The 25,048-nt window shown below is 40.8% G+C and overlaps 1 protein-coding gene across 13 annotated transcripts in view; it reads right to left on the bottom strand.

Annotated features, from left to right (window-relative positions):
• The window catches only part of fryl (furry homolog, like), a 467,472-nt gene that overhangs the window by 115,440 nt on the left and 326,984 nt on the right, over nucleotides 1-25,048 (bottom strand). For 11 of the 13 annotated variants that reach the window (XM_072569022.1, XM_072569030.1, XM_072569038.1 and 8 more), the window contains 8 exons: nucleotides 24,265-24,433; nucleotides 19,684-19,771; nucleotides 10,535-10,647; nucleotides 9,963-10,113; nucleotides 8,987-9,090; nucleotides 7,019-7,204; nucleotides 1,731-1,935; nucleotides 63-184 (listed from right to left, as the gene is read on the bottom strand). In XM_072569022.1, the coding sequence (XP_072425123.1) occupies nucleotides 63-184; nucleotides 1,731-1,935; nucleotides 7,019-7,204; nucleotides 8,987-9,090; nucleotides 9,963-10,113; nucleotides 10,535-10,647; nucleotides 19,684-19,771; nucleotides 24,265-24,433 (1,138 nt within the window). The remainder of the gene's footprint in view (nucleotides 1-62; nucleotides 185-1,730; nucleotides 1,936-7,018; nucleotides 7,205-8,986; nucleotides 9,091-9,962; nucleotides 10,114-10,534; nucleotides 10,648-19,683; nucleotides 19,772-24,264; nucleotides 24,434-25,048) is intronic. The other 2 variants (XM_072568977.1, XM_072569068.1) reach the window with 1 other exon arrangement.

A 25,048-nucleotide genomic window follows, 5' to 3' on the forward strand; every position in this document is an offset into this window, starting at 1 on the left:
TAATGAGTTCAGACTGTAAGATGTATACTTGTGAATTTGTAATAACTATGCATTCCAATTACCTGATCTTTGTTGCTTGAATATAGATATTACATGCTTTAAAAACACAGTTAACTGTTCAGCAGTTTTAATGTTTGGATTCTTAGGAGAGACATCTTCATGGTTCCATAGTGGCCCTCGTTTTCTTTAAGAAGATAAATGAAATCTGTAAGTCTTGCAATATAAAGAGTTAGTAATTTTCCATTATTTAAAACAAATAATTAAACATAGATCAGCATAATCTCCTGTGGGACTGTATTAAGCAAGTTATCCTCAAACTTCTATCCTTTCAGCTAGTGCCCACTGATGCTGAAATACCCTGAAACTCTCACTTACTACAATGGAGTACAAGAGAGAATGTAAAAGGTAAATGTGATTTGAACAATAGGTGAATGTAACCAATTGGACCACAAAGTGTGATGGAGGGATCACGACAAATCTGAGTGTTTTTCCCCTTTCAGAGTAAGGATGCAAAGTAACTTGCAGAAAGATTTCTGGTCCGAAAGATATTTCAGTAATTGAGCTAGATTACTCAGCTAAGAGATCAAGACTGCATCTTGATCAGATAGGCCAATGGGCAGATGGAGTTTAATTTAGATGAATGTGAGGTGCTGCATTTTGGAAAAGCAAATCAGAGCAGGACTTATACACTTTATGGTAAGGTCCTAGGGAGAATTGCTGAACAAAGAGACCTTGGAGTGCAGGTTCATAGCTCCTTGAAAGTGGAGTTGCTCATAGATAGGATAGTGAAGGCAGCGTTTGGTATGCTTCCCTTTATTGGTCAGAGCACCAAGTATAGGACTTGGGAGGTCACGTTGCAGCTGTACAGGACATTGGTTAGATCATTTTTGGAAGATTGTGCACAATTCTGGTCTCCTTCCTATTGGAAGGATGTTGTGAAACTTGAAAGGGTTCAGAAAAGATTTACAAGGATGTTGCCAGGGTTGGAGGATTTGAGCTATAAGGAGAGGCTGAGTAGGTTGAAGATGTTTTCCTTGGATTGACGGAGGCTGAGGGGTGACCTTACAGACGTTTATACAATCATGAGGGGCATGGATAAGATAAATAGACAAAGTTTTTCCCTGGAGTGGGGGAGTCCAGATCTAGAGGGCATAGGTTTAGGGTGAGGGGAGAAAGATATAAAAGGGACCTGAGGGGCAACTTTTTCAAGCAGACGGTGATGTGTGCATGGAATGAGCTGCCAGAGGAAGTGGTGAAAGCTGGTAATATCGCAACATTTAAAAGGCATCTGGATGGCTATATGAATAGGAAGGGTTTAGAGAATATGGGCCAAGTATTGACATATAGAACTAGATTAGGTTGGGTTATCTGGTTGGCATGGACTAGTTGGACCAAAGGGTCTGTTTCCATGCTGTACATCTCTAAGACTGTATATCAGTTAATACTGACACAAAGGTGGTTTGCTATTCTGTGGATGACAACATACAATAAAGGGGGAGGTGATATGAACATTTACTTAACTCCTTCTATACCTCAGCCTTTCTACACAGATAGGAGGATGATCCCCAGAAAAGTAACAAAATGCCAAATGTTTTTAATGGTCTGAAAAGGAAAGAAGGTAAGATACACATAATACTCTCCTTTTCTTACTCAACCATTACAACCTCCTTGAGACTTAAATCGATTGGGTGAAACACTTGAGTGAGTGGTGCAATTTTAAACTAACTTACCTTGTAGTTATAAATTCAATGAGCGTTTTCACCTTCTCATCCTGGTCTGCATTAATATCCACCTCGCTCAAAATGGTGGGAGTGAGCTGAGGAATGGCAGCACTGGTAGTTCCTAAGCTGATGCTAGAAGAGGTAGAGCTTGAGCTGAGTCCTGAGTCAGTCATTGGTGAGGGCTGGTAATCTGGCACAAATTCACTGCTCCCTGCTAGAAGAATATTTTCAAAATATTAAACCTACAATATTGGCTGCAATTACTTCAAGGCTGTTTATACAATGACACTACAAATCTTAGCCAAAATAGAAGTGATCAGTTAATGACTTCATCAATGATTCCTGATAGTGGGATGCTTCAAGACCCAGGCAATATTTGGGACTGCGTTAATATGGACAAGTAGCATTTTCATCACTCAAATGCCAGGTAATGGGCATCTCCAATGAAAGAGAATCGAACTATTATCTCTTGATATTCAGTCATTATCAACATTCCCACAAATTATATTTTCATCTGCGGGGCACTTCTGAGGTCTGGGCCTAACAATGACTTTCAGAACATGAAGTCAATGTTGCAAACAGCGTCAGAACATTAATTGCGTGTATGGACCCTTGGAGTGGCTGTTTGGCCAAGTAGCTTAGACAAAACATTGCTCACTATTACTGCTGAATCTTTTACCAACATCATTGAGAGGATTACCACTGGCCAGAAATTGAATTTTATGGTCAAGTCATATAAATATAGCAGATACAAGAGCAGGTCAAACACTTTGAATGCTCTGGAAAGTAACTCACCTCCTGAATCCCTAAAGTCTGTCCACTACCAACTGTCAGGAGTATGATAGAATACTCCCTGTTGGCCTGGATAAGTGCAAGTCCACCAATACTCATGAAGCTAAAGCCATCTATTTTCCCTCTCAGAAACATACCTCTTCCAAGTGTCCTGGTTTCAGTTAAGAAATAACTTGTTTATACCTTCTATTCAGGCTCTGTTTCTTCCTTTATCTTAACATTCCAATTTAAAACAAATATCAGAGGTGTGCACTTGTGGATAACAAATGCACAGAAAATGACATCACTTATCAGTAACAAAGCTGGGTATAAACAATATAATGCATGCCATTTCAAACAAAGTAGACCCATGTGCCAACTAGCAAGGAGTAAATAAGATTTGAGAAATTAATATGTGGTTCAAAGACTGAAGGAAATGGATTCCAGTTCATGGGAGACTGGCAGCAGTACTAGGGAAATTAGAATCTGTACTGCTCACACAGTATACCTTAAAGAAACTAGACTGGTGTACTCGCAAGTTGTATAACTAGGGAAGTAGAAATGGTTTTAAAATAAATGAGGGGTAAGGAATCATACTTAGGGAAATTTAGCAAGGGGTAGAGTTGAGACAGGGGAAGAAAATATTAATCTGGAAAATTAAGGTGGTAATTGTAGGAATAAGTGGAGAGACAAACAAACCATAAGAGTAAACCTAGCAAAGGCTACATAGAACATAGAAGAATACAGCGCAGTACAGGCCCTTCAGCCCTCGATGTTGCGCCGATCAAAGCCCACCTAACCTACACTAACCCACTATCCTCCATATACCTATCCAATGCCCGCTTAAATACCCATAAAGAGGGAGAGTCCACTACTACTACTGGCAGGGTATTCCATGAACTTACGACTCGCTGAGTGAAGAACCTACCCCTAACATCAGTCCTATATCTACCCCCCCTTAATTTAAAGCTATGCCCCCTTGTAATAGCTGACTCCATACGTGGAAAAAGGTTCTCACTGTCAACCCAATCTAACCCCCTAATCATCTTGTACACCTCTATCAAATCACCCCTAAACCTTCTTTTCTCCAATGAAAACAACCCCAAGTGCCTCAGCCTTTCCTCATAGGATTTTCCTACCATACCAGGCAACATCCTGGTAAACTTCCTCTGCACCCGTTCCAGTGCCTCCACATCCTTCCTATAGTATGGCGACCAAAACTGCACACAATATTCCAGATGCGGCCGCACCAGAGTCTTATACAACTGCAGCATGACCTCAGGACTCCGGAACTCAATTCCTCTACCAATAAAAGCCAGTACGCCATATGCCTTCTTCACTGCACTATTTACCTGGGTGGCAACTTTCAGAGATCTGTGTACATGGACACCAAGATCCCTCTGCTCTTCCACACTACCAAGTAGTCTACCATTAGCCCAGTAATCCATCTTTTTATTACTCTTACCAAAGTGAATCACTTCACACTTAGCTACATTGAACTCCATTTGCCACCTTTCTGCCCAGCTCTGCAGCTTCTCTATATCCCGCTGTAACCTGCCATATCCTTCCTCACTGTCTACAACTCCTCCGACTTTCGTATCATCCGCAAACTTGCTCACCCAACCTTCTAACCCTTCCTCCAGGTCATTTATAAAAATGACAAACAGCAATGGTCCCAAAACAGATCCTTGCGGAACACCGCTAGTGACGGCACTCCAAGATGAACCTTTGCCATCAACTACTACCCTCTGTCTTCTTCCAGAGAGCCAATTCCTAATCCAAACCTCCAACTCACCCTCAATGCCATATCTCTGTATTTTCTGCAGTAGCCTACCATGGGGGACCTTATCAAACGCCTTACTAAAATCCATATATACCACATCTACCGCTTTCCCCTCATCTACCTCCTTAGTCACCTTCTCAAAGAATTCAATAAGGTTTGTGAGGCACGACCTGCCCTTCACAAAACCATGCTGACTATCCTTGATCACATCATTCTTATCCAGATGTGCATAAATCCTATCCCTTACAATTCTCTCTCAGACTTTGCCCACAACAGAAGTGAGACTCACTGGCCTATAGTTACTAGGATTATCCCTACTCCCCTTCTTGAACAAGGGAACCACGTTTGCTAGCCTCCAGTCCTCTGGCACTACTCCTGTCGACAAAGAGGACACAAAAATCAAGGCCAATGGCTCTGCAATCTCCTCCCTTGCTTCCCAGAGAATCCTAGGATAAATGCCATCAGGCCCAGGGGACTTATCTATTTTCACCCTTGCCAGAATTTCCAACACCTCTTCTCTACATATCTCAAAGCCATCCATTCTACTTATTCGTGCCTCAGTATTTATATCGACAACAATGTCCTGTTCCTGAGTGAATACTGACGAAAAGTATTCATTCAGCGCCTCCCCAATCTCTTCAGCCTCCACACGCAACTTCCCATTACTATCCTTGATTGGACCTATTCCTTCCCTAGTCATTCTTTTATTCCTAACATACCTATAGAAAGCCTTAGGGTTTTCCCTAATCCTACCAACTAAGGACCTTTCATGTCCCCTCCTTGCTGCTCTTAGCTCTCTCTTCAGGTCCTTCCGGGCTACCTTATAACTCTCAATTGCCCCTATTGAACCTTCACGCCTCATCTTTACAAAGGCCGCCCTCTTCCATTTAACCAGGGATTCCAACTCCTTATTAAACCACGGCTCCCTCACACGACCCTTTCCTCCCTGCCTGATAGGTACGCACTTATCAAGGACACTCAATAGTTGCTCCTTGAACAAGTTCCACATATCAATTACGCTCTTGCCTTGGAATCTACTTTTCCAATCCACACATCCTAAGTCATGCCTCAACGCATCATAATTTCCCTGCCCCCAGCTATAACTCTTGCCCTGTAGTACACACTTATCCCTCTCCATCACTAGAGTAAAAATCACCGAATTGTGGTCACTGTCCCCAAAGTGCTCACCTACCTCTAGTTCTAATACCTGGCCTGGTTCGTTACCCAGAACCAAATCCAGTATGGCCTCACCTCTTGTTGGCTTATCTACATATTGTGTCAGGAAACTCTCCTGCACACATTGCACAAACACTGACCCATCTAACGAACTTGAGCTATAGCTTTCCCAATCAATATCAGGAAAGTTAAAGTCTCCCATAACAATCACCCTATTACTATCACTCTTCTCCTGAATCATCTTCGCAATCCTTTCTTCAACGATTCTAGGACTATTAGGAGGCCTGTAAAAGACTCCTAACAGGGTGACCTCACCTCTCCTATTCCTAACCTCAACCCAAACTACCTCAGATGGCAAATCTTCGTCCATCTTCCTTTCCACCGCTGTAATACTACATCTTACAAAGGGAACAAAACTACAAACAGAAGTCTCTGTACCTGAATATATGCAGCATTCATAAAAAAGTAAATTAATTGACAGTGAACATTTAAATAAATAAACTCAATCTGCTAGCCATATCAGAGTTCATGGCTGCAGGAGGAAAAGGATTGGGTCCTGAATTTCAGTTGTATATGACAAACAAGGGGAACAGAAAGTTAAGTAAAGGATGAAGAATAAAAAAGCAGAGTATTACTTCAATGGATAGGGACTCAAGAATTCCAAAGCGCAGAGGTACTTAGATGTTCTTATGCATGAGTCACAAGATGTTACTATGCAGGTATGGAAAGCAATTAAAGCGACTAATGGGATGGTACACCTGATTTCAAGAAGAAGTGAACATAACAGGAAAAATGTTTTGCTACAGATATACAGGGTATAGGTGAGATGTTTGAATACTGCATGCAGTTTTGGTCCCTTATTTAGGGAAACGCATTGGAGATGGTTTACTACAGTGGCAACTGGATTGAACAGATTGTTGTATGAATGAATGTTGGGCAGACTGGGCTTGTTTTCATTGGAGTTTAAAGTTGAGGGGTGACTTGATTGAAATATACCAGATTCTGAGTGCCTTGACAGGATGGACAGAGAGAGGATATTATCTCTTGTCCATGAGTCCAAAATTAGGAGTTGCCTTTTTAGGCCAGAGGTAAGTGTAACTTTGGAACTCTGCCTCAGAAAACAGTGGAAGTGGTGTCATTGAGATGGAGGCAGATTGTTTCCCTTGCCATAGAAAAATCCAAGGTTATTGGGGTAGATAGGAATATGCAATGTGAAAAATACACAGGTTAGTTCTGATCTTACAGAATGGCAGAGCAGGTTTGAGGGTCCAAAAGGGCAACTGCAGCTCCTAATTCATATGGGATGTGAACATTTTATTTCCCCAAAGCATAATGGCACCATACATTAGCGTTCATCAAATGCAATTAGCTTCTGTGAATCAGCTTCTGAAAAGTGTCAAAATAGTTGCTATTTAGTTACACTTTACAAAATACTTCAATTTTTAGAAATGTAACACTGTACTTGACTTCTACACTTCATCAGCAAGTGGCACCACCTGCTGGAATAAAAAGAAGCAACAAGACCTTTCAAACTTCCATGGAGAAGACATTTACAATAGTCACTAACCTGTAAAACTATACTCCACATGAGTGGCTGGTTTGACAGTAAGCACCTTCGGCTCAGTAAACTCCCTGTTCCTGAGGAGAATGGAGGCCATAGCCTGAACATTGCTGTTATAGGCCATTACTATAAGCAAATGCAACAGTAGTCGCTTACAATGTTCATACACTTCAGGATGCTGGTGATCAAATCCTGTCAAAACAAAGAAAAAATGAAATATATTTCAATTTATCAATTCATACAATTCTATTTTTTAAAAAGTAAATACATCTGAAAAGTATTTTATTTTACCTTAAACTCTAAAACATTTTTGGACCAGTACAATTATATATAAAATTTAAAACAATTATTTGCTGAAGTGTAGATATCTTTCTCGCATCTTGCTTACAATAACGGCACAGCTTCAATTCTTGCTCCAGCTAAGGTAGATTTGGGAATTGCATCCTTAACCTTCCCCTAAAGTGGAAAGCATTGGCAATCCACCGAAAACTACCAAGAAAACAGCTCAGCATGAAGCATCAGTAGGTAATGACATGAATTAAGAGCAAGCATAAATAACTGAATAAATGATTTATTAAATCTGTGAATTTTCAAACCCAAACATAACAGTCTACAATTATGAAAAGGGTTACAGTTTTTGATAGACAGAATCAACCAAAACATATTAAAAATGCAGGAGTAGTGGAACCTGGTATAAACAGAAAACCACATAACATTTAAGGTGGTTATGGACCAGGTGTTGGAAAATAGGATTAGAATTGTTAGCCATTTGTTTTTGACAGGTATAGACTATATGGGTCGAGGAGCTTTTGCTGTGCTTAAGACTCTACGACTCTGTAACCTGGAAATAAGTGCTTAAATTATTGAAGGCGGCAGGGCAGTTGCAACAGGATCTTCCTAGGCTTTATTGATTACTGTACAGAATATTAAAGCAAAGAGTTATGTTAAACTCTTGGGCCCCAACTGGAGCATTCTGTCCAGTTCTAGGTACAACATTTCAAAAGCATTAGAGAGAATGCAGAAAAAGATTGATGAGAATGGTTCCAGGGATGATGAGTTTCAGTTGTGTAGATAGACCGGAGAAGGTGGGATTGTTTTTCTTGGAGAACTAGAGATTTGATGTAAGTATTCAAAATCAGGATAGACCTGCACACAGTAGATGAGGAGAAACTGCTCATGCTGAAAGGAAGGATTGAGAATCAGAGGGCACTGATTTGAGGTAATTGGCAAAAGAAACAGCAGGAATATTAGCAATAACATTTTCAAACAGTGAGTCGTTCATGTCAAGTATACATAGCATGACAGTGTGTTGGACTGTTAATCAAAGGAATGAATGGAAAATTGGACTACCTGAGAAGCAAGAATGCTTAGGGTGAGAGGAAGAGTGGGAAAATGGCATTAGCAGAACAGCTCTCTCAGAGAACTGGCATAGACTTAATGATCTAAATAGCCCTGCTTTCATTATTTTGTGAAAATCTTAACATTGCAGCAATAGCCAGGATGGAAAAATTGTATGTACTGTTTTCACAGGTGTTAAAAAAACATTATTTGGCTTGTTTCCTCTTCCTTTTACAGAATGCATTAGTAGAAATAGGAGAAAATGAGGACTGCAGTTGTTGGAGATGAGAGTTGAGAGTGTGGTGCTGGAAAAGCACAGGTCAGGCAGCATCCAAGGAGCAGGAGAATCGACATTTCAGACAAAAGCCCTTCATTCAGAAATTCTTGAAGGGACTTTGCCCGAAACATCGATTCTTCTGCTCCTTAGTAGAAATAGTATTTGTTATACTTGCATTGAAGGCTTTCCCTGAAGTACTGAATAGATAACATCATCTTACGATTTTTGACTCTTTGGTGGCCTGTCTGAAATTAGCATGCATTGCAGGGAACAATTGTCCCTTATTGTCTCACTCTGCCACATCAGGTCAACAACATTACCCTGTGCCAGCAATTAAAACATTTTTATTCTCTAATTACCTATAAATATTGCATGAAGCAAAAGATGCATGTAGTTCCCCCATTCCACCTTTACGCTGTGATCAACTATTAGATCCGTAAGAAGGATGACTGCAATGTTACACCTAAGAATAAAACAAAATAATCAAATTGTTAGAACTACATGAATGAAATGTAATAAAAAATTAATATTAGCAATAGACTTTGAAAATTGAAACAATTAACCTGTGGTATTACAGCATATATTCATTGAATGGCAAGACCAGCCTTTATATTACCCGAGTAGTTAGGAGTGACATATCAACATGGATTAAGGCAAGCTTACACACAAAGAAAACATGCACTAACTTAAACAAAACATGTTCAACATTTTACCCAGTGGTTCTACAGACAAGTCCAAAATGTCGGTTTTACTCCTTTACAAATTCTTAGAGTCACTGACATGCATCAGTTGTAATCAATGGAACTTCGACAGCTTTGTGAAGTTAGAAGTTAGCTATTATTCAGTCATGATCAAAGTGTAGTTTTCCTATCCCCAGTGCATGAGATTTTTAAAAAAAAATTATTTGACAGGTTATTGCACATAATTTAAATAAAATGCTTTGAAGCACATGAACATTACACCAACCAAGGAAAAAGGATGCACTCTACTATTTTACAACAATGTTTACATCAACAGAAATAAAGCACGTGTTATTAAATACACAGAGATATGCAGCACAGAAATAGACTTTTTCTCTCTCATGCATGTGCGTGCACACACAAGTCCATGGCTATGAATTGGTATTTGCAGAAATCCAACATGGATTATATTGAAACAAGTTGGTTTACATTCATTCTAGGAATATAACATGTTGTTGCATTCCTCCAAACTAGTCAATCAGCAGTTCAAATGTCATGAATTTTGTTGAACATGTACAGTATTGGTAAATTTGCATATAGGATTTTGCAGTCATTTTTTTAACAGTCTGTAGAAATCATCGATATATTCTCTAACCTCTGCAGGGGTATCCCTGGTGTACCAGTCTCTGGCAAGTAATCAGCCAGTGGTGACCAGCTTCCACCATTGGGAGGAAATGGCAATGGTTCTGCTTTGTTGAGTTCCATCACTTTCAGCCTCCAGTTTGCATAAATTGGCATAGAATCACCTATTTAATATAAAGTATACAATAGATGAATTAGTAAAGGCAGGTGAGAATGATGACTGAATTTTATTCCCAGACACTAAAACAAGTGTCAGCCCTTTGCAGACTGCAAATGTTTCTTGCAGATTATAAATTAGAATTTTTCCTCAGATTTAGGCACACAATAGAGAAATAGTAATAACAGATCAGATTGTACCTGCAGTGTCATAAAGATGTGCTTGCTAACCCATATAATTCTGGAAATATACCATTTATATGACCTTAACTTTCTACATTGAAAATTTAATATTTAATCAAATGTTTTAACAAAGCAATTGCCTAGTGGATTTACAATCCAAATAACATATAATACGTTTGAGAACTTTAAGGGGATACACTAATGTATAAAAAGGTTTACAATATATTTTGTAATTATATTACGCACTCTTCTCCTCTTCATAGGATCCTCCAGAACTGCTGCTGTAACGAGATTCTAACCGGTGATGCTGCCGGTTCAAGTTACTATTTAGTCCAGCGTAGATATCAAGATGTCCATAACTGCTCAAAGAAAACAAAGTAATTAAATTTTTCATTTCTTACAATTTGCTTTTCAAATTATTTTGGGAATAAGGTTGAGATACCAGTCCATCAATCTATCCTTGAACATAAACCAAGGAAAGTGTCATTAACAGTGCCATTAAGTGACACTTGCTGAGTCACAAGTTGCTCAGCAATGTTCGGTTTAGTTTTAATTAGGGCACTCATTTCCTGACCTCACTCCAGCTTTGATTGAGCATGGATAACAGAGCTAAACTCAGAAGATGATGCGAGACAGACTGCCCCTGACATCAAAGCAGTATTTGACTGAGTTTAGCATGAAGGAATCCTGGCAAATTGGAAGTCAATGGAAATCAAAGGAACACGATCTATGGTTGGGGTCTTCCTCGTGCAAAGCAAGGTGACTGGTTTTACCTAGACCAAGATGACATTGCTGTGGGAGTTGCTCAGGATAAGATCCAATACTCAGCCTTGTTTAACTGCTTTAATCATTAAGGTCAAAAATTGAGGCTGTCTGCTAAGGATTACCGTACAATGACCAGTCAATAATCATAGAGTCATAAAGCATAGAAACAGCCCTGAGTTGGAGCAGTGTTTTCATCTGATTTTCCAAAGTCTGGGCAGGGGTTGGCGTCTTTGGTTGTGTAGCAGTGGTCCAGAATATTCGGTCCTCTGGTGGATCAGGAGATGTGTTGGTGGTACTTTGGCAGCACCCCCTTGAGTTTGAGATTGAACAGAATGTTGACTGGGACAAAAGGTCTCAGTTGTGAGGAGAGGCTGGATAGGCTGCGTGATAGGCCACCACATCTCTCCCGACATCAAACACCAAATTACACTAATTCCATTTACATGCAATGGGTCCGCAGCCTTTTATTCCCTGGCATTTCAAGTGCTCATCCAGATGCTTCGTAAAATATTGTAAATATGTGTGTTCCATCCTCTGGGGGAAAATACTTTCCTCAGATCTTCTGTTTCACCACTTACTCCTCACGTTATACTTAAAGGCGTTTGGTCTTAAATGAGTCTGCCACGCTGAAAAGATTCTCATGATCTATTCTGCCTACGCTTCTCATAATTTTGGATATCTCAATCAAATCCTCTCAGCCTCTGAAAACAAACGCAGCCTATCCAGCCTCTCCTCACAACTGAGACCTTTTGTCCCAGTCAACATTCTGTTCAATCTCAAACTCAAGGGGGTGCTGCCAAAGTACCACCAACACATCTCCTGATCCACCAGAGGACCGAAGATTCTGGACCACTGCTACACAACCAAAGACGCCAACCCCTGCCCAGACTTTGGAAAATCAGATGAAAACACTGTGCTCCGACTCACAGCTTACCAACAGAAGCTGTAACGGAAGGACCCTTCGCAAAAGTGAGAACAATGCTAGTCTGAGGTTGCAGAAGAGCGTCTCTGGGACTGCTTGTAATCAGTGGACTGGACCATGTTCAAGAACTCAGCGGAAAATCTAGACAGGAACGACTGCAGATGTGGAAGCAAGAATCAATAAGTATGAAGCTGGAAAAGCACAGCAGGTCAGATAGCATCCTAGCAGCAGGAAAGTCAATGTTTTGGGCCAAAACCCTTCGTCATGGCAAACTAGACAAGTACATCACCACTGTACACAGAACACTGCAGCGCAGTACAGGCCCTTCGGCCCTCAATGTTGCGCTGACCTGTGAAACCAATCTAAAGCCCATCTAACCTAGACTATTCCATTTTCGTCCATATGACTATCCAATGACCATTTAAATGTCCTTAATGTTGGTGAGTCTACTACTTTTGTAGGCAGGGCATTCCATGCCCTTACTACTCTGAGTAAGGAACCTACCTCTAACATCTATCCTGTATCTATCATCCTACAATTTAAAGCTGTGCCCCTTGTGCTAGCCATCACCATCAGAGGGAAAAGGCTCACACTGTCCACCCTATCTAATCCTCTGATCATCTTAATCTTCATCTAACTAAAATAGCCTCAAGTCCCTCAGCCTTTCTTCATAAGACCTTCCCTCCATACCAGGCAACATCCTGCTAAATCCCCTCCACACCCTTTCCAATTCTTCTACATCCTTCCTATAATGCGGCAACCAGAACTGTATGCAATACTCCAAGTGCAGCTGCACCAGAGCTTTGCACTGCTGCAACAAGACCTCATGGCCCTCCAACTCAATCCCTCTATCAATAAAAGCTAACATACTGTACACCTTCTTAAGAACTCTATCAACCTGGATGACAACTTTCAGGGATCTAGGCACATGGACACAGAAATCTCTCTGCTCATCCACACTTCCAAGAATCTTACCATTAGCCTAGTACTCAGTATTCCTGTTACTCCTTCAAAAGTGCATCACCTCACGTTTCTGCATTAAACTCCAATGTCACTTCTCAGCCCAACTCTGCAGCTTATTTATGTCCCGCTGTAACCTGCAACATCCTTCCGCACTGTCCACAACTCCACTGACATTAGTGTCATCTGCAAATTTACTAACCCATCCTTCTATGCCCTCATCCAGGTAATTTTTAAAAATGAAAAACAGCAGTGGCACCAAAACCGATCCTTGCAGTACACCACTCGTAAATGAACTCCAGGATGAATACTTCCCATCAATCACTCCCCGCCCCCAATCCCCCACCCCCCCATCTTCTTACAGCTAGCAAATTTCAGATCCAAACCGCAAAATCACCTCCAATTCCATGGCTCTGTATTTTGTGCAATAGCCTATTGTGGGCAATCTTATCAAACGCTTTACTGAAATCCATATACACCACATCAATCACTCTAGCCGTATCCATCTGTTTGGTCACCTTCTCAAAGAACTCAATAAGGTTAGTGAGGCACGACCTACCTAGTCAACAAAACTGTGTTGACTATCCTTAGTCAAATTATACCTTTCTAGATTATTATAAATCCTCTCTCTTATAATCCTTTCCAAAACTTTGTCCACAACAGAAGTAAGGCTCACTAGACTATAATTAACAGGGTTGTCTCTACTCCCCTTCTTGAACAAAGCGGACAATATTTGCTATCTTCCAGTCTTCTGGCACTATTCCTGTAGACAATGACAACATAAGATCAAAGTCAAAGGCTCTACAATCTCCTCCCTAGCATCCCAGAGAATCCTAGGATAAATTTTATCAGGCCAAGGGATTTATCTATTTTCACACTTTCCAGAATTGCTAACATCTCCTCATTATGAACCTCAATCCTGTCTAGTCTAGTCTAGTAGCCTGTATCTCAGTATTCTCTTCCACAAAACTGTCTTTTTCCCATGTGAATACTAACAAAAAATATTCATTTAGCACCTCTCCTATTTCTTCGGCCTCCACGGACAACTTCCCACTACTGTCCTTGACTGGCCTAATCTTACCCTAGTCATTCTTTTATTCCTGAAATACCTATAGAAAGCTTTAGGATTTTCCTTGATCCTCCCTGCCAAATACTTCTAATGTCCCCTCCTGGCTCTTCTTTGCTCTCTCTTAAGTCCTTCCTGGCAAACTTGTAACTCCCAAGTGCCCTAACTGAGACATCATGTCTCATCTTTAGAGAGAGGAGCCTTTATTTGTCATTTCTACCCTATACCACCGATACAGTAAAAATCAGACAGTGTTCCTCCAGGACCGAGAGTGGTCCACGGACAGCACAAAGTACATAATTGCATAAAGTGCATAACACATAAGTTAGTGTAATACAGGAATGATAAATAATAGACATTTTCCAACCAGCAATTTGAGGTTGTGCAAAGAATTTCAGATGGGAAAGAGTCAGATCATACTGTGTTAAGGAACATGATGGTTTGGGGGAAGAAACTTGCACAGTCTGGCCGTGAGCGACCGAATGCTCCAGCATCTTCTGTCAGATAGCAGGAGGGAGAAGAGTCTGAGTGAGGGGTGTGTGGGGTTCCACAATGCTCTTAGCCTTTCAGCTGCAGCATGTGGTGTAAATATCTTCAATGGAGGAAAGAGAGATCCCGACGATCTTCTCAGCTGTCTTCACAATCCATTGTAGGATCTTACGATCCGAGACGTTGCAATTCTCGAACCAGGCAGTGATGCAGCAGCTCAGCGAATTCTCAATGAACCCTTCTTAGAATGTGGTGAGGACGGGGGTCTAGGAGGTGGGTTTTCCTCAGCCTGCACAAAGTAGAGATGCTGCTGGGCTTTCTTGGCTGTGGAGCTGGTGTTGAGGATCCAGGTGAGATTCTCCGCCAGATGCACGCCAAGAAATTTGGTGTTCTTCACAATCTCCACAGGGGAGCCGTCAATGTCCAGTGGAGAATAGTCGCTCTGTGCCCTCCTGAAGGCAACAACCATGTCTTTTGTCTTGTCCATGTTCAGGGACAGGTTCTTGCCTCTGTACCAGATCATTAGCCGCTGCACCTTGTCTCTGTACGCAGACTCGTCATTCATGCTGATGAGGCCCATTACAGTAGTATTATCAGCGAAGTTGATGATGTGATTCGACCTATGTATTGCTGCACAGTCGTGTGTCAGCAGGGTGAACAGCAGTTGACTGAGCGCACAGCCCGGGGTTGGGGGGGGGTCCCTGTGCTTAGTGTGATGGTGTTGGGAGATGCTGTTTCCAATCCAGACTGACTAAGATCTCCCAGTCAGGAAGTCCAGGATCCAGTTACAAAGGGAGGGATTCAGGCCCAGCAGTCTCAGCTTTCAAATCAGGTGTTGAGGAACGAATGCAGAACTGAGTAGTCTGACTTAGGGGCCCTTCTTCTCCAGGTGGGTGAGGTCCAGATGGTGGGTGGTGGAAATGGCATAATCTGTTGAGTGATTATGTCGATACATGAACTGCAGGGTGTCCAGTGAGGAGAGCAGCAGGGTCTTAATATGCCTCATCACAAGCCTCTCGAAACACTTCATGATGATGGGTATAAGCGCAACAGAGTGGTAATCATTGAGGCAGAATGCTGAAGACTTCTTCGGCATGGGGGCGATGGTAGCCGCCTTGAAGCACGTTGGAATTATGGTGCAGCTCAGGGGGATGTTGAAGATGTTGAAGAGACCATCCACCAGTACAACAGAACATTCTCTGAGCACTCTGCCAGGGATGTTATCTGGTCCAACAGCCTTACATAAGCCTCCTTCTTACCCTTGACAAGAAATTCAACTTCTTCAGTAAACCACAGCTCCCTCACTCAACCACTTCCTCCCTGCCTGACAGTGACATACTTATCAAGGACACGCAGCAGCTGTTCCTTGAACAAGCTCCACAATTAAATTGAGTCCATCCCCTGCAGTTACCTTCCCTATCCTATGCATACTAAATCTTGCCTAATTGTATCATAATTGCCTTTCCCCCAGCTATAACTCTTGCTCTGCGGTATATACCTATCCCTTTCCATTGCTAAAGTAAACACAACCAAATTGTGGTCATCATCACCAAAGTGCTCACCGACCTCCAAACCTAACACCTGGCCGGATTAATTACCGAGTACCAAATCCAATGTGGCCTCACCTCTCGTTGGCCTATCTATATACTTTATCAGGAAACTCTGCTGAACACATTGGACAAAAACGAACCCATCTAGGTACTCGAACTATAGCGTTTCCAGCCAATATTTGCAAAGTTAAAGACCCCCATAACAACTACCCTGTCACGGAAATCATTAGTAAATGCGTAGAGGACTCCGTACCAAAGAAGTTAACCCGAAATCCACTCCCTATCAAATCGAATGACCCATACCATTACAGGAAAGCCATCAAGGATGCTAACAGACAGTACCAGACCAAGTTAGAGGCCCAAACCTACTAAACAGACTCCCGCTGCCTATGGAGAGGCTTAAACAACATTACGGGATACAAAATGTAGCAGAGCAAGATAGCAGACAAAGACACATCCCCACCCCGACGTGCTCAATGCTCTCTATGCTCAGTTTGAGCAGAATGCCAGCAGCATGGTGATGCCTGCCTCGACAGCCCCAGACACACCTGTTCCCTCGGTCACCGCTGCAGACATCAGATCAGTCTTCCTGGGAGTCATCCCAAGGAAAGCAACAGGCCCAGACAGTGTTCCTGGCCAGGCACCTAGATGCTGTGCAAACCAACTGGTGGAAGTTTTCATTGACATCTTCAACTTCTCCCTCCTACAGGCCGAAGTCCCTACCTGCTTCAAGAAGACCATCATCATCCTCGTACCAAAGAAAGCACGTGCAAAGTGCCTCAATGACTACTGCCCAGTGGTTTTGACCTCAATAATCATGAAGTACTTACAGAGGCTAGTCATGGCCCACATCAACTCCAGTCTCCCAGCCTGCCTTGATCCCCTACAATTTGCACACCGCCATCACAGGTCTACAGCAGATGTCACATTCCTAGCTTTACACTCATCCCTAGAACATCTGGACATGAAGGACCCCCAAGGCGGATTGCAGCTCATTGACTACAGCTCTATCTTCAACACCATTATGGTCTCCAGACTGATCTTGAAACACCATGACCTTGGTCTCAGCACCACCCTCTGCAACTGGATCCTCAGTTTTCTGACCTACAGATTGCAACCAATGAAGATATACAACTGCACCTCCTCTACAATAACATTCACTTCTGGAGACTCCCAAGAAGGTGTCCTCAGCACCCTACTGTACTCCCTGTACATCTATGACTGTGTCATCAAATTCTACACAAAGGCCATCGACACAGTCACTAACGACACCACCATAGTGGGACAAATATCTAACAATGAAAAATCAAAATACAGAAGGGAGGTAGGGGGCTTGGTGGTGTGGTGCAAAGAGAACAACCTCTCTTTCAAGGGTGACAAAACTAAAGAATGATCATTGACTTTAGAAAGAAAGGAGGAGAACACACTTCCATCTACAGCAACGGAATGGAGGTTGAGAGAGGGGAGAGCGTCAAGTTCCTCGGAGTGACAATAACCACCAACCTGTTCTGGACTTGTCAAATGGACGTGATGGTCAATGCAGCACAATAACACTCTTTTTCATCAGGTGGCTCGGGAAGTTTGGCATATCCATAAGGACCCTCACGAGTTTTTATAGATGCACCACTGAGACCATACTGTCTAAGTACATAATGGCCTGGTACAACAACTGCTCTGACCAGGACTACAAGAAACTACATAAGATGGTACACAGCTCAGACTACCATGGAAGCCAACCTTCCATTTACATAGCTCGCTGCAGTGGAAAGGCTGCCAACATCAAAGACCTATCGCACTCCAGTAATGATCTAAAACAACCTCTTCCATCAGGCAGAAGGTACAGAAGCCTGGAGACACACACCAGCAGACTCAGGAACAGCTGCTTCCCAGCCATTATTAGGCTGATGAATGGACACTCTACCCTCAAATAATGTTAATCTTGCTAATGCTGATCTTGTCTAGTGCACTCACTGTGAAATGTAACCTGTATGCCTCTAAGTCTTTTTTGACTGTACATCCTTGCTTATATTAACATGCTGAAACTGTACCTCAGTACATGTGACAATAAATCAATTGCCCCTGCACACTCTGCAATGCAGTTGCATCCTTCCAATAGTGTGGTGATCAGAACTGCTGGTTAGAAATGTATTTAGTTACTGAGATGTGTATATCTTTACTGAATCATCCGGGCAGAAATTAGTTAAAGGAAGTGGGAAACGTTGAAAAAAAATTAAGTTCCTGGGGAACTAAAGACTGTTATTTATACAGCATTTTTTACAAGCTCAGGTTTTCTCAAAGATGTTCATTAGTCAATCAAGAACCATGGCATTGTAGTTGCTGTCATAACACAGGAAATTCATTCGTCAAATTTGCACAGATTATTATGAAGGTGTAGGGGTACTGTAGCTTTAAGAGAGTTGAAAAGCAAGCAAAGACTTACAGAAGCAGAGAGAGTCTGGAACAAGAAAACAATGTAATGTTTGGTTGAAACAGCTACAATAGCTGAGTTGCCATGAAACAAAAATTCAAATTTGGCTAATCAATTTCAATTATGCCCCAAGATACCAAACTCCAATCAAGTTTGAATTTAGTATTTTGACAATATTAAAACCTAGGAAACAATCCAATGTTTTGGGGTATAAAACCAAATATTTTTGAACAGTTGAGAGAGAACTGCCAAAAGGCCGACAGATGGTGGCTGGTAGTTTAAGAGCTCTCTGAGAGGTATTTGTCTGTGGAAGAAGTCTGTACAGCAGAACACCGAGGCCAACCTGGAGAGAGAATCTACAGAGGAAAATCTACAGAGGAAACATGGCAAAACTGACTGGTTTTGAAATGTGATTATTTTTCTGTAAATTGTAATCGGGATTTTTCAAAAAAATTGGACTAGTATTTTAAAGGAGGGAGATAAAAGATAGGTTTAAGAGAAAGGAGTTGTAAATAGTTGTTAGTTAATATTCTCTGTTAGACTTAAAAAAAAGTTTAGTTTTTACTTTAAATAGTGACTTTTGCGATAGTTCTTTGCCTCTCGTTTTTTAACAGATTACAGCACAATCTTATTTGTGTTGCTGGTTAAATTAACAGAGGGGTTTACCCCGTATCATAACACAGATCAAGCTCTCAAAAACAACAATCAAGTAAATGGCCAGATCATCTAATTTAGCTAATTAAAAGCAAAATACTGAAGATGCTGAAAATCTGAAATGAACACAAAGAATGCTGGATAAACACAGCAGGTCTGGTAGCATCTGTGGAGAGAGGAAGATAGGCAATATTTTGAATCCAGTATGATTTCTTCAGAACTTCTGAAGAAGTCAGATTGGATTTAAAATGCTGCCCCTCTTTCTCGCTCTGAAGATGCTGCCAGACCTACTGAACGTTTTCAGCATTCTTGGTATTTGCATCTATTTTAGGAGTTGGTTGACAAATAAATGTTGATCAGAATGCCAGGTAATAATCTCTCCCGTACTGCTTCAAAGACGAAGGGAGAAACAGAAGATGAAAAACTATGAAAAACAGCTTTACAGAGCTATCAAATAAAACAGCAACATAATCAACTTCAACATCAGCACCATATATCAGAAACACTACAACTGTTTAAAGAAATTATGATACAGTTTTGTTTCGAAACACAAGTACATACTTATCATCAATAGTAGAGTCCTTTGCTGACTTAGTGTCCTGATGACCATCATGTCCTGCTACCATTGTATTGCTGCTAGAAGTGGTACCTATACACAATGGGAATTGATAAGAAATTGATGGAGTCAAATTGCAAATGTGTAATTAAACTATAAAATAAAGAATTACAACTTGAAAAAAAACTTGTCAAGTGTGAAAAACATCAACCCATTATCAACAAAATACTAGATTCTGTCTATAAACATATTTATAATCAAGTAATCTTCTCAACTTTCCTTTGTTCCCTTTGCCTGTTCATTGTTGGAGAATTTCAGCTCACACTTGTATCTTCAGCCATTACACTATCTGCTTTTCCTTGAAACAATTAAAATTAACCTTAAACTGATTTAAATTTACCAGAAACAGACCTTCTCAATGCTAATATTCAAACATATATAAAAGTTAGATTAACTTAAACTTTGATGCGAAACAGTAAAACCGTGGAATTATACAGTGTGAATTATAAATGAGATAGAGATACGGACATTGTGAAAAGACAGAATACTGATTCTTATAACTGAAAGAGATAATTATAAGAAAGAGAACCAGTTTTCAACTGAAGGATCAAGAAACTTGAAGGTACCAATTTAAGATGGTCAATGAAAGAAATGAAATTATACATGTAATGAGGAAACTTTGTAAAAAAGATGCACTGAGTGGTTAGGATTTGGAATGCCATCTTCAAAAAGGTATTGGGCGAAATAAAAGTGCAGTGATATGGGGAAAGAGCAGGGGATTGGAACTCCAGTCATTCTTCCCAACAGTTGGCACTACAGCAATTCTATGAATTACTTTTGAAGTCTAATTACTGTTACTTTTAAATTAGCTATTAGTTTATGTACAGCATTGTTCCAGAAGCAGAACATGAATAACTTGTCATTTTGGAGGTGCTGACTGACAGATAAAAGTTGGCTAAGGTACTAGGAGAATATTCCTGTTCTTCTTTGAACATTATTGGACATTTTAGATCCTACATGCAGACAGTCAGGAAACATCTTGATTCAAAGATAATACCCCTTAGATTAGAATAGATTAGAATCCCTACAGTGTGGAAACAGGTCCTTTGGCCCAACAAGTCCACACTGACCCTCCGAAGAGTAACCCACACGAACCCATTCCCGACCCTATATTTACCCCTGACTAGTGCACCTAACCTACACATCCCTGAACACTATGGGCAATTTAGTGTGGGCAATTCACCTTGACGATGCATTGCTCTCAGTAATATGAAGTGTCATCTAGCTTACATATTCAATACTAGCCTTCTGAATCAGAGGCAAGAGTACTGCCAACTGAACTAACTGACGCAAAGTATGTCCAGGGCCGAATCATCTGAAAGTTTTGAGGTAACGGCTACTGATGGATATAAATACAAATACTTAGACCTTAATCTTAAAAGGACAGTTATCTAGCTTGCATTGTTTGGAAATGCTAGATCACAATATTTGTCTTCCCTTCATTCTTCTGAATCAATAGTCTTCAGTGGTTCAGATGTTAACCAAATAAACAGCACCATAGTGCTGCAATCAACAATTTATTTGACTTTAGATAAATGAGTTGCTACAATTAAAATTCACATGGTAGGGCATCAGGTGAGAACAAAGCTGTTTAATGTTACATTCAATCATGAAAATATTTTATTTTGGTAAACAAAAATGCATCTGTCATCAAGTTCTTCTAAGCTAACAGCTCCCTAAGCTCTACTTTAAATCAATATGAAAAAGTGAACACAACACCACATTCTGATAATGTAGAAACTCATTCCAGCTACATTAGCTGGATTACACAGCTCAAAAGCTTTGCTCAAACATTAAATGGGAATTGGTGCTTCAAGAGAATTAGGGGCAGAGGTGAGTGTATTGGCCACCAGTACAGAGGTGCTGTGGAAGGTGAACGGTCTGAAGGTGGAACAGATGGATACCCCAGAGTTCTGTAGAGGCGCTGGTGGTGATCTTTCAGGGATCATTGCAGTCAGGAAGAGTTCTGGAGGTCTGTAAAATGGGCAATGTAACCGTAAGACATAGGAGCAGATATTAGGCCATTCAGCCCATCAAGTCTGCTCCACCATTCAATTATGGCTGATAAATTTCTCAACCCCACTTTCCCACTTGCTCCCTGTAATCCTTGATCCTCAAGGACCTATCTATCTCTGTCTTAAAATATACTCAACCACCTGGCCTCCACAGCCTTCTGTGGCAATGAATTTCATAGATTCAACACTCTCTGGTTGAACAAGTTTCTGCTTATTTCCGTTCTAAAAGATCTTCCCTTTTACTGTAAGGCTACACCCTTGGGTCTTAAACTCCTCTATTCAAGGAGAGAGGGAGGCAAAACACAGGAAATTATAGGCTGGTGAGCCTGATATTAGTTGTTGGTAAGATTTTGGAGTCCATTATTAAGTATGAGATTGTGGAGTACTTGTCAATACTCCGCAAAATACTAGAGTCAGCACAGCCTTATCAAAGGGATGCTTGACAAATCTGTTGGAATTGAGGAGTTACCAAGCAGCTTAGACAAAGGAGAGTCAATGGATGTGATCCACTTGGATTTCTGAAGGTTTTTGAGCCGCTTGGAACACTGCTAAATAAAAGAGTCCAGGGTGTTCAGGCAAGGTACTGGAATGGATAGAGGATTGGCTGACAGGCTAAAGGCAGGGTGTAGGAGTAAATGAGTCTTTGTCAGTACAGTAGCTGGTGCCTAGTGGAGTTCACAGGAGTCTGTGTTGGAACCACAACTATTCACCTTACACATTAATAATCTGGAAGAAGTAACTGAGGGCATTGTTACTAAGCTTGTAGATGACAAAGACGGGTGGAGGGACATATAGTGTTGAGGAAGCAAGGAAGCTGCAGAAGGACTTGGAGAATGGACAAAAGTGGCAGATGGAACACAAGGTGATAGGAAGAATAATGGCACACACTATTTTCTAAATAGGAAAAGGCTTTGGAAATCTGAAACATGAATTACCTGGGACTCCTAGTTCAAGTTTCTGTTAAGTTTAAAATGCAGGTTAGGAAGACAACTGTAATGTTAGCATTTATTTCAAGAGAGCTAGAATACAAGAGCATTAATGTAATGCTTAGGCTGTTTAAGACTCTAGTCAGACCTGCATTTCAAATATTGTGAACAGTTTTGGGTCCTGTACCTAAGGAAGGATATGCTGGTATTGGAAGGGGTCCAGAGGAGGTTCACAAGAACGATCCCGATCATGAAGGGTTTGTCATATGAGGAGCAGTTGAGCACTCTGCATCTGTACTCTTATTTATTTTAGAAAGATAAGAGGAGATCTGATTGAAACTTACAGAATACTGAGAGGCCTGGATAGAGTGGCCACAGAGATGTTGTTTCCACTAAGAGGAGGGACTGGGACCCCAGGGCACATCCGCAGTGAAAAGACAATCCTTCAGAAAGAAGAATTTCTTCAGCTAGAATGTGGTGAATCTGTGGAACCCATTGCCACAGAGGGCTGTGGAGGCCAAGTCATTGAGTGTATTTAAGACAAGATAGATAGGGATCTTGATTGGTAAAGGGACCAAGAATTACAGGAGAAGGCAGGAGAATGGGGTTGAGAAACACATCACCCATGACCGTACAGTGGAGCAATTTGATGAGCCAAATGACCCAATTTTGCTCCTGTATCTTTTGATCATATGGCCTTTATGGTGTAATTGCAGGCCGGAAGTGAAAGATTCATGTACGAGTACCCGTCTTCCTGATCAAAGGTCCTAACTGGACTAACCAACTATAATTTTTGATGCACTTTTTCTAACAAGCTGTAGAAAAGACTGGTCATGTTCCACAGCATGACTTGACCAACATTTTAGAAGTGTCCTCCTAAAGAGATATATTTCCGAACACAACTGTTTTAAATAAGTGGCTTGAATTACAGAAGTTATTGTATTGAATTAAATTCCAAAATTAACTCATTTTCTCCCTCACCTGGAAGAAAAATGCTACTCATCAAGGTTTGAATCAAACAGCCCGACTGAAGAAAATGGGTTCAGAGAAAAAGAGGGCACAGGTTTAAGATGAGAGGGGAAAGATGTAAAAGGGTCCTAAGGGACAACTTTTTCCATGCAGAGCGAGATGTGTGTACGGAATGAGCTGTCAGAGGAAGTGAAAGAGGCTAGTACAATCAATTACATTTAAAAGAATAGGAAGAGTTTAGAGGGATATGGGCCAAATGCTGGCAAATGGGATGAGGTTTATTTAGAATATCAGATTGGCATGGACAAGTTGGATCAAAGGGTCGGTTTCTGTGTTGTACATCTCTACGATGCCATAAATAAATTCAAAACTTTTGTTGTACACAAAAAAAGTGTTTCTTTGCTTATGGTACAGTATTTGGTAACAAGACTGAGAATGTTCTTGTAAATTCAATAAAAATTCCTGCTTCCTTAACTTTTCCGTACCTGAACTACAGACTCAAAAATAGCTTTGTATGGACTAAACAAGGAAGAAAGTATTTATTCATTTGTATAAGTGATAAAGGCTTGCGACGTAAACAATATGAACTTTGGTATTCTGCTAAATAAACGGTTACCTGAGGTGATGGAGGGGATTTTGTAACTAGAGGTGATACGGTAGTAGGGTGGGTTGTCCATGTGAATGACAGCTGAGCTAACTGGATCAGTCAGTTGCAGTTCTGCTACCAGCTCTTCCAACAACTGCATAGTTTTATCTCTGCCCAGGTACACAACCACTTTTTTGATCTGTATAGGATAAACAAATTCTTTCAGATTTTCAAATAAGGTTTGTCCTATGATTTCTGCAGACTTAAATTTTCCCCCTCCTCAATGAATTAATTATTGAAGCTAAGAGGTTATTTTGTAGCAATAACATACACAGTCCTATACAAACTTCTTTTGCATTATTACTCCATAAAATCACAATCGATGTAATCATATTGCCATAAATAGCAATTAAAAACATTTAAAAACTGAATATTAACTATTTCTGAAAAGGGCATTTGTCAAAGTTTTGCCTTATGCACCCATCAGGACAATTCACATTTAATATCAAAATAAAGAGGAACGATATTTTTATATTGCATGAGAAAAGCAATGATTGGTTGGCAAGTCGACTCTGATTGGTAGAGGCAGGCAGTGCCATGGAAAATGCACTATTTAGCTGATAAATGACAGTTAACTGCCTAACTTTGTTTAAATTTAAAGAAGGCAATTCAACTCAAATTGTCAAGGCACTGCATTGAGGCACAACACACGTGGCCCAGTTCTTTGTCGCCAATTTGAACATGTGCACACCACTCTCCCTGTTTCAAATAAGCAAGACAGGTGATAGCCTTTTCTGGTTCATTTGTTGAACAA

Source organism: Chiloscyllium punctatum, chromosome 1 (genome assembly GCF_047496795.1).
Source record: "Chiloscyllium punctatum isolate Juve2018m chromosome 1, sChiPun1.3, whole genome shotgun sequence".
Classification (NCBI taxonomy): Eukaryota; Metazoa; Chordata; class Chondrichthyes; order Orectolobiformes; family Hemiscylliidae; genus Chiloscyllium; species Chiloscyllium punctatum.